The sequence below is a fragment of the Vigna radiata genome, chromosome 6, assembly GCF_000741045.1.
Source record: "Vigna radiata var. radiata cultivar VC1973A chromosome 6, Vradiata_ver6, whole genome shotgun sequence".
Lineage (NCBI taxonomy): Eukaryota > Viridiplantae > Streptophyta > Magnoliopsida > Fabales > Fabaceae > Vigna > Vigna radiata.
In genome coordinates this window covers 1,562,455-1,573,471 of record NC_028356.1, presented here as the reverse complement: position 1 = coordinate 1,573,471, position 11,017 = coordinate 1,562,455, and the positions used below count along the sequence as shown (strand labels likewise).

Genomic DNA, 11,017 nt, shown 5'->3' with positions numbered 1-11,017 from the left:
ATATATATATATATATATATATATATATATATATATATATATTAAATGTTAATCCATGTTTTAGTAGTTCCTTTATATAGGTTAACATTTAATATATATATTAAATGGTACTTGAAGCAAACGTCTCCCATGCGTGAAATATTATTATTTTTTCATGACAAGATTAAAAAACAAGGCTGATATTTTCTATCACAATTATCAAATCCAAATCGTCCACTGAAAAACCAATTTTAATGTCGTAAATTTATTTAACACTTATTCTAGTCAAATATAGATGATTTGACAGATGAGTGATTTGTTTTAAATTTAATAAAATTAATTATTTTATTTTGGATAATATAACATTTTAAAAAATGCCTTGTTTTGAGTTAACGTTAGGAAGTAGGGAGTATGAAAGGAGAAATGTTAATCATAAAAAATTATCCTCAAAATAGTAAAATTAATATATAATCCCTACCCGATTGATTAAATTGAAAAAAAGGAGTGATAAAGCGATGACAGGAACTTCCATTTGAACGTGAAGTCAGTATGAGAATCTGAATCAGCAAGCAAAGTGAGTGCTAATTTGGCACTAGTATTTGGTAATTATAAAAAACGAGGTTCGTTAAAGCACCGTCTTTACGCCGACTCTGGGTAGTTTCCACGCCAATACGACACTGCCAATGCAAGTCATCGTCGTCGTTTAACGCTCTCGTTTTCAGTTCACGGAAACGATAAAAAAGCGATAAAACGCAGCATCTCGAACGCTGCGAGATCTCAAACCCGCGGTTTCGAAGCTTTTTCTGCGATCAATGGAGTTCGACCCGATCCCAATCGGTTCGTGCTCCAAAGAACACCAGGCGATCTACAAGGACTGGTTCAATTGCGCTGATTCAGGTACAGTACACCTCAGCACAACACATTTTTCAGTGATTTTTGTTTTCCTTATTTTTTCTTCAGAAATTTCACCGTACACTTCCTTTTTTAGATAGCGATGGCCGCATTACGGGGAGTGATGCCACCAAATTTTTCTCCATGTCCAACTTGTCTCGCCAAGATCTTAAGCAGGTTTTCTGTTTTCCGGTTATTCTTTGTTGTCGTTGTTTTGAATTGAAACATGAATGAATATAGGTGAGAGTTGGAAGTCATCGAAATCTTTAATCAAAACTATAAGGTACTATATGATTGCTTGCTTAGTGGATAAAGTGAAAAGTGATAAAAGTTCAGCGTTATTAACATGCCCTACTCCGTTTATTCTGTACTCATTAATGAAATAAAGCGAGGCGCACCACAGTCCGAGGAATCAATCGACATTGACTGTGTTGAATACCGGGCGCACCACACTTTAAATTTTGTCAGCTGTAGTAGTTTTATTTGACTCGAGTAAAACTGCCTCTCATGAAGGATGCCGGTAGTCAGTCACTATATATATATAAAAAAAAAAAATTAAACAATGTTTGGTATTTCAGTGTGCATGCAATGGTAGAGAAAGATAAAACTGGGATTATTTGCTTTTACAAGTAGGCCAATTTTGGTTTAATGTTCACTTATATTCATTTTAAACAATAAGTAACAAAGTGTTGTTTAGTTTCTATTTTTATTTGCTCTCTTCTGCCTTTTCTATCAAGCATGCACAGGTTAACTTTGAACTTCGCCTGCACTTCCTATCTTAAAGACGTCTTCATTTCCAATTTAGGCAGACTTAGTTGTTGGTCTTGAATCAGTCCTCTAACTTGTGGAATGTCTCATATTATCCAGTTCCTACAATGTTTTGATTTTTGCAATTCCAATTTAAGACTGATGCATTGTTGGTATAGAGAATTTTATCCCGTTATTGAAATGTATTATTACCAAATATTGCCAACTATTTAAATTATTTTTTGAATCCCTTTTATGAGTGAAATAATTTAATTATGCATATGACATGACATTTTATTATTTCATGGTAATATTTGTTTTATACTGATAATGTTTGAACTCTTACAATTTATCTCATGTAGAAATCTGCTTCGGTATAGTTGTATCTCTAACAACTAGTGGTTAAGGCAGTTAATGGTTGTGTTGTTTATGTAATAACTTGTACTTGCTGATTGCTATCTATCTTGCCTTTTTTTTCTCTCTTTCTTCCTAACTAAAGACTTTACTTGTTTGCTTCTGTTACCAAAATAAGGTGTGGGCTATTGCAGATACAAAGCGGCAAGGATATCTTGGTTTCTCTGAATTTATCATTGCTATGCAGGTAAAAATGATTATTCATTTTTTGAACTTCAATGCAGATGAATTTCCAAAATCTTACTCACTTTGAAATGTAGCTAGTTTCTTTGGCTCAATCTGGGTACTCAATAACACCTGATTTGCCGACTAGTGATGGTAAGTTATGTTTGTTTAGGTTTGTCTTATTACTCTGTTTGAATAACGTTTTATCATTGTATTGGTTTGTAATGCACATTCATATTGATCTGCATATGTTTATTTTGAGTGTCTTCTTGCAGTTTAACCTAATGAAAGTTTACTTTATTTCAGTTGATTTTACAAATCTGGAACCTCCTGTAATGGATGGTTTGGATGCATTACTAGCTGTAAGTATGTCTTTCTAATGTATTTTTTTTACAGTGTCAACATTTTATGCTTATTTTTGTGAAAGTTCTGACCACTCAAATTTGTTTACCCAGAAGAAAAAGCATAAACATAAAGAAGTTGAAACAAATGGTAATATTTTTCTCGTTTTACAAAATGTGGACCTTCATATTGGTTTTATTTTCTTTTTATGTTCTTTCCTTTTGAAGATCTAGTCTAAGTTCAGTAATTACAGGTAGTTCTCAATTGCAGCCATCACCATCGAAAAATTGGTTTTCTTCAAAATCAACTAAAAAGGCAAGCATTCTGTTACTTTTAATTTGATGGTCTCTTTGTGCACTATCCTTACCTTCTAGTCCACTAGAAAACACACTGAATATTCATTTAAAGTTTTCAAATAATTGCCAACTTGAGTGTCATTCTTTACCTTCTTTAGGCTGTTCTGGTTTGCTTTAGTGTCATCTTGATCTTGAAATGTATGTGTGAGAGACAACTGGTTTGGTTGCTCGCTGTCTTCTATAAGCTGATGAACAAAATATATTTAGGTAATGATTAGGAGCCTGAAACCTACCTTATTATTTGATTTCAATGCATGTGGTTAACTTATTTTAGCCAATATGAAGCACGGACACCCTTCTTCATTGGCCTGTCCTTGTGTCTGTTACCAACACCCCTATAACATGTGTCAAATACTCTGCCGAAGTGTCAAATTTAAAAGATGATATTTTGCGGCTCCAACATGACTCTATCACAGCACTAATGAGAGTAATGTGCCTGATACCCCACATGTGAATATTGTTGTGTCAGTTTAGAAATGGTATTATATTATCTTGCTTCTTCTTTTTGGCATGACGCGATGTGCATTTAATCTCGTGGAAATCTAAACAACTAACTTTGTCTCTAATATTTTATGAATCAAGTTAACATTATCCTAAAGGTCATCTCCCTACATGTATGTTCTATAAGACCTTTTATCTGTATTTGTTACCCCTTTACTATTGGCAATTTTTCAAAATTGTCAAATATTTCTTTCATAAGTCATTTTTCTTGTATTTGTGATACATTTGTTCATAGGTGCCTCTTTCCTCAGTGACATCAATAATTGATGGCTTGAAGAGACTCTACCTTAACAAGTTGAAGCCGTTAGAAGCCACTTACCGTTTTAATGATTTTGTATCACCATTACTGGTGAGTAAGTTGTTTTGTTTAGGTTGTTGCTACGTTTTGAATATATACAAAGATATACATTTAGTTTTTTTTTTTTTTTTTTTTGTTGATTGTAATTTTTTACATTATGTAGACAAATAGTGACTTTGATGCCAAACCAATGGTTATGCTTTTGGGTCAGTACTCAACTGGTAAAACAACATTTATCAAACATCTGCTTAAAAGTAGTTATCCAGGCAAGTGATTCTTCTTTCTCTATATGCCCATATTCATCTCTTCCGTCTCTTATATCTGTTTTATGAATAAATAATTCTATATCTCCCTGCAACAGTTTCCTACCAATCCTTCTGATTATGTTAGGTTTCTTGATTGAAAGAAACCAAAACTTGCAGTTTACACACCTAAAAACACAAGTGACACCCACATCCAGCACTCAATATGTCTCTTTTACTTCACACAGGATGCTACTAATCCTATCCAGCCTGTCAAACTTCAAAAAACATAACCCTCCAAAAGACCCAACCACAACTATACATAGTCTTACAACTAACAAGACTATAACAGCCAAGCTCCTAACTGCCCAACTAACTATTTATTTTCCTTCTCCTTACATAAACATTTAATTTCCTAACAGATTACTATTTGAACAAAGTGTTGAATCTTTTCAATGTCTGTAAAATATGAAACGCATTTATTTATTTTGATATTCTTTGTAAAACTTTAGGAAATTTAGTAGGATTATATATCATTACTTTTTAAATATATAGTTGCTAATCTCTGTCATGTTTTTCCCATAAACGTTGACAGGAGCCCATATTGGACCTGAGCCAACAACTGATAGGTTTGTTGTTGTCATGGTACGTCTAAGCCAAGCCAATTCCTTTCTGATGATTGTGTTATTAAGTTCAATGTTTTCTCAGTTTTAAACATATACATCAATTTGGCTTGTAAATCATGGGGATATTGAACATCTTGGTATATGCTATGAATCACCAAACTGCTATTTCTTGCAGTGTTGTAGTGCCAGTCATGCTTCCAACACTAGCACCCCTTATAGTCATGATTTACTGAACATTTACCAACTGGATTTAAAAATGGTTTTTTGAAAGTTTATTAATTTTTTTTGTTAAATCCGTGCAAGGAACCCACATCCTTGCAGCCTACACCCAATCGTGACTCTTTTCTAACCATTCTTTGACAATTGGGTTGGAACAAATCTGCATAACAGTCGGAAGCCCCCAATATGTTGAGAGAAAAGAGAGAGAGAGAAACATATTTAAGTATGAAATTCGCAATACTAAAAGGAGAAATTGGGAATTCAGTAAACACTAAGCATGAGAAAAAAAACGGAAGAGAACAGTGGCATGTACCACTAAAACCTTACGCAAGTTATCTTTGACATCAACGAAGTTAAGAAAACTACCGCATCAGGCTCTTCAGAAGGATGAAGCGAACACTTTTTTGTTTTTCAATAGCAAATGGAGCAACAGTAGAGAAAAAAGAGCAACAATGTTTCATTCTGCAGGAGGAATATCTTTAGGAAGAACATGGTTAGGTTATATGTGAAACATCAATCAGAGTGGGCTGGGTTTACAAATTTATCTTCTCCATGACTTAAGAGTTAACAAAAGTTAATCAACATTCAAAAATCCATGTCATTCAATTAAATCTACGTGACAAAAGTTAAGTAAACCACCATTTACCACATCTTTGACACCACCAATGTCACCTAACACCAGAACTATAAAAGGCGTGTAGGACTAAAAGAATGAAATGTCTTATTGGAGGCCATAAAGAAAAGGTGCCCCAAATCTGGGGGACTAAACATATTTTTTCCGTTTCTTAGTAATCCTTTATCTTTTAACTGGGAAATGGTACCAATCTACAGTCTGGATCTGACGAGAGAACTGTTCCTGGAAATACCGTCGCCGTCCAAGCAGACATGCCATTTAGTGGCCTTACAACTTTTGGCACAGCATTCTTGTCAAAATTTGTGTGTTCACAGATGCCTCATCCTGTAAGTTGATCTAGATTTGTTCAAAATATTTACAAGATTTTCCTTTATAACATTTGTGCTTAACTCCTTCAATTGTCCAAAGCTTCTAGAACACATCACATTTGTTGACACTCCTGGAGTTTTGTCTGGAGAAAAGCAAAGGACACAACGGGCATATGATTTTACGGGCGTCACATCTTGGTTTGCTGCCAAGTGCGATTTGATACTGTTATTGTTTGATCCTCACAAACTTGACATTAGTGACGAGTTCAATCGTGTGATATCATCCTTACGAGGACATGATGACAAAATCCGAGTAGTTTTGAACAAGGCAGACCAAGTTGATACCCAACAAGTAAGTTGATACCCAACAAGTAAGAGCTTGAATGGTCAAACTTCTGTTGTTTATCTTTAGAATCTTTCACAACCTACTCCATTGAAATCTAACCTATATTTGTCTCTTTCTTATAGTTGATGAGGGTTTATGGCGCCTTAATGTGGTCACTTGGGAAGGTGCTGAAGACACCTGAAGTAATGCGTGTGTATATTGGGTATGTGGCATCATTTATGTATTTAATATATTTATACTTCTCTCTTAATGTTTAAATGTTGTCTTTGTTTTAGATAGTTGTTGAGAGACTACTTGTTTCTACAATTGTAAGGATTTTGAGATTGTTTTGTATCATCATGAAGTTGTTTGTCAGTGCCATTTTAGCTCCGGAAGATTTCTTCCACACCACCACCCCCTTGTTCCATGCAACATATACATGATGAAAAAACTGAATTTTTGATTTCTTGTTTATGATATTGACATGGGCTCATTTTCTCATAATCAACCTTCTTTTTGCAGCTCCTTCAATGACATGCCTGTAAATGATGCTGCCACTGGTCCACTTGGTAAGGAACTATTTGAAAAGGAACAGGATGATCTTCTTTCGGATCTGAAAGATATACCAAAAGCAGCTTGTGATCGAAGAGTGAGTTATTTACTTAACCCAATTTTTATATTTTTATCATCAAGGTAGTTTCCAAAAATTCGGGTACTTAGGGTGTGTTTAGTTGTTTATTCAGTTTCTTAAAACTATTTTATAAAACATTTTTCAAAATCTAATGTTTAGAATTAAGAGTGGGGAAAGACTAGTTTCGGAAACAGTTTTCAAAAGCTACCCTAATCAAATATATTTTTTAAACATCAGCAAGCAATATATATATATATATATATATATATATATATATATATATATATATATATATATATATATATATATTTAGAAGGCCACCCCATGCTTTGATAGCTTTGCAAAAAAATTATGAAGATTAAAGGATAGCTGGGACAGTAGATACGGTGAAACTAAAGGAAGTCATCCTCTTGATTAGATTGTTCTTTCTTGGGTTAAATATGCTTTTAGTCCCTGAAGTTTCACTGATTTTTGGTTTTAGTCCCTGCATGAAACATTGATGGCATTTCATCCTCTTAGTATGAAAACTCGTATTTTTAGTCCCTAAAAACAGACGCCGTTAGTTTTTTTGTGATGTGGCTAACGGTCTGTCATGTCTTCTCTATACACTGCTTGCCACGTAGAATTTTTTTTTAATTTGAAATGAAATTAACCATTTTAGCACGTGTGTTGGTGAGTTATCATATTGAATTAGGATTTTAGATCAAAATCGTTTTTTGCAATTGGGGAAAACTGAGGATTCTGGAAACGTTTCTACAATTGTACACAAATGAAACTGGATTGTGGTTCTGGCGAATCCAAAACCCTCGATCTCTTGTTGCTGAAATTGCAGTTATGAACAGGTTTATTGCATGCCTACCTCCCCCACCCCATAGACCACAATATTCAAAACTAAAAACAAAATCTATGTCCAAATTTTCAGAATTCCTTTAACAAATGGCCTTCAACAACAAATCCAAGAAGTCCAGTTCCCCTTTCTAGAACAGAACCCTTCACCCGTACCTCTCAAAATCGCTGTCTTCTCTAGAAAATGGCCTATTGGAACCACTCCTGGTGGCATGGAGTGCCATGCTTACACACTTCACACTGCTTTAGCTCAGCGGGGCCACAAGGTTCATATATTCACCTCTCCTCCACAAGAAGAAACCACTTCGACCTTTTGTTCAGACGCAACCAATCACCAAGAAGATGTTAATGCTCCTTCTTCTCCTTCTTCACCCTTCATCCATTGTTCAGGCAATTGGCGCTACAACAAAGCATGGGAACAGTTTCTGGAGCAAAACTAGAAAGAACCCTTCGATGTTGTTCACTCAGAAATGTCAGTTTTCCCCAATTGCAAAAAATGATTTTGACCTAAAATCCTAATTCAATCTGATAACTCACCAACACGTGCTAAAATGGTTAATTTCATTTCAAATTAAGAAAAATTCTACGTGGCAGATAATGTAAAGAGAAGACATGGCAGACCGTTAGCCACATCACAAAAAAACTAGCGGTGTCTGTTTTTAGGGACTAAAAATACGAGTTTTCATACTAAGAGGATGAAATGCCATCAATGTTTCATGCAGAGACTAAAACCAAAAATCAGTGAAACTTCAGGGACTAAAAGCATATTTAACCCTTCTTTCTTTTTTGAAATTACAAAATGAAAAGTAGTTTTACTAGTTCTTTTGTGCCATTATGTCCATAGACAGGTTTTATACAATCTTTTCTCCTTTTCCTGTGATATACATTCTATAGTTGCATCTTGTAAATTATGTCATTTTCAATTCAGTACCGGTTTATATTTAATTTGTTGGAGTTCCTTTTTTTGCATAATTAATTTTATTTTATCTGTATTATACTATTGTAGATCAATGAGTTTGTAAAACGAGCCCGAGCAGCCAAGATACATGCGTATATTATCAGTCATCTAAAAAAGGAGATGCCTGCTATGATAGGCAAATCTAAAGCTCAGCAAAAGCTCATTGATAATTTGGCAGCTGAATTTGGAAAGGTATGGATCTATCTGTATATCTACTTGCTTATATTGTTTACACATGACTGACACATTTGAAACAGGTGCAAAGGGAGTTCCATTTACCTCCTGGTGATTTCCCAAATGTAGAGTATTTTAGAGAGAGATTGAGTGGTTACAATATTGATAAGTTTGAAAAATTGAAACCAAAGATGATACAAGCAGTTGATGACATGTTAGCTTACGACATTCCTAACCTCTTGAAGAATTTTAGGAATCCCTATGATTAAATTTCTGAGCAATTGAGTTGGTGCTATATTAGATTAGTCAGAGTAGCGTTCATAGCAGAAATTTTACGGGGTCTTTGTGCTCTGTGTATGTTCGTCATGGGATCTTTATGTGCCATCCGATGGCTTTCTTTCTACCTCGCTAGTTATATTATTCAATGTATGTTTTCTTTTTTTTTTTTTAGTATATTTTGTCTTCTACAATAAAGTCTCCAGACAGAAAATAAAGGTAAAACACATTTTACTTGTCTGTATCAAGCTTTGTGCTTAGTGTTGCTAAAGATGATGATTAACAGGTTGGTGTAGTTGTCTACGAAATATATAGCTTTGGTAAATTTGAATTAATGCATAATTTTCCAATATGGAATGCAGGAGAGTGAATCCCTTCGAAGTCAGGTCAGTGTCACTAAGTTCACATGCAGGGCTATGTCATAATATTTACTATTGAAAAATTGAAATACTCCATTGCTGCATATACGATTTCGTTTCAGTAACAAATTGAATTTACGTACGTAACAGTTGAATTTGGTTGTTGAATATTCCCTTCGAGCTCGCATGCTGCTGAAAATATAATATCAGATCGAGAGGACCCATAATCTGAAGATTACCCTCAGACTCAATTTCATGGTAAATGTGTTGAATAGTTGAAAATGAAGGTAAAGTATGTGTAATTCATAAAATAGTAATGGTGTCGTTTTAAAATTTTGAAATAAAAATAGAAAGGAATATTTTCTTTAAAACAATGAAATTTAAAAGAAACAAAAACCATATATATAAATATAAAATTGGGGGAAGAAATCAGCTACCGCAACATTTTAATGACTTGCATTATAATTTTTAACTTATTAACTTTATTCACGATAATATGTATGCATTCTCAATTTTGGTATATTTGTATAATTTTTTTAAAAGTATCACAACTAAAAGAATATGACATACTTTTGCCAGTTTTTTTATCCATAGGCTGTACAAAAAACTTTCGTGTGACAGTGTTATGTGTATATAGCATGTTCTAAACTTAGCTAAAGTCTATAGATTTTTATGGATAAATTCGTAAATCTCTACTGCACGAATTTTTGTGAATGTGTAAGTTTTGTGAATTCCCATTTATAACTAACAATCCTATGAGCGAATAGCTGCTGCATAAAACCAAGTTATCTCTTGATTAATTACAAGTAATGTTTTAAGTTTGGAGAGAAAAACTAAGATATATATAGCAAGTAAAATTATAATGAAAATCACATTTAAACAACTTTGAGTAAGAGCTGTCACGGTAAAAGATAAAAAAACAAGGAAGTATATGTCTGAGAAAGGAAATTAAAGTACTACCTGATGTTAAATTCTTAGGTTAAACAGTTAATAAATAAAATTATTTAAGTCTGAGTTTAACTTTTGTAATTTTTTTAGTTAAAATCAATATCATTAATAAAGACGATTTTTGTGTGTACATAATTTAAATAATTTTAAAAATGTATCTTTCTCGTTTATATATTATACATACATTAGGGAAGATACATGTATTAACTTTTTTTATAATTAAAAATAAAATTATTATTATTATAATTATAAAAGTAAATTTAAATAACTTTTATGATTTTATTGCAGTTAACTTTTAATTTTTTGTAGATAATTTGTTCATTATAGATAGATAAATTTTGGAAAGAAATGATCAATTAAAAATATGACTAAATTTTGAAAAAAGTTACTCAAATAGTAAAATTGATAAAATAATTATTTTGATTTAAAAAATACTTAAAAATAAAATCTAAAACAAAATGTGTACAAAAAAATAAATATCTCATTATATAATAGTATAAAAAGAATAGAATGGTATAAACATGTGCCTAATTTTAATTATTTTTTTTCTTAATTTTAAAACATAGAAATTGAATCGAATTAGTAGTAATGTTAGGAAGTAATGTGTTGATTGATTATCCTTGTCATAAATGTGACATCCGGACACTGATGAAGGCGGAGAGTGATCGCCAGTGTAAGAGGTATGGTGCAGGGGCACGGACAAGGAGCGGCTCCTAGCAGGCTTCTAGTGGAAGGGGTACATGAATGAATTGAACATATGAGAGATCTAGAGACTGTA

General features: G+C 33.1%; 1 protein-coding gene across 1 annotated transcript; it reads left to right on the top strand.

Annotated features, from left to right (window-relative positions):
- The first annotated feature begins 524 nt into the window (after positions 1-524).
- On the top strand, positions 525-9,240 carry LOC106765055 (EH domain-containing protein 1). The gene is made up of 16 exons (XM_014649543.2): positions 525-876; positions 968-1,047; positions 2,150-2,218; positions 2,292-2,349; positions 2,503-2,558; positions 2,652-2,688; positions 2,792-2,853; positions 3,631-3,744; positions 3,857-3,959; positions 4,531-4,580; positions 5,612-5,740; positions 5,823-6,074; positions 6,191-6,270; positions 6,570-6,696; positions 8,531-8,674; positions 8,740-9,240. The coding sequence occupies exons 1-16, from the start codon at positions 792-794 to the stop codon at positions 8,923-8,925; spliced, it is 1,632 nt and encodes a 543-aa protein (XP_014505029.1). The 5' UTR covers positions 525-791; the 3' UTR covers positions 8,926-9,240.
- Positions 9,241-11,017: the final 1,777 nt, after the last annotated feature.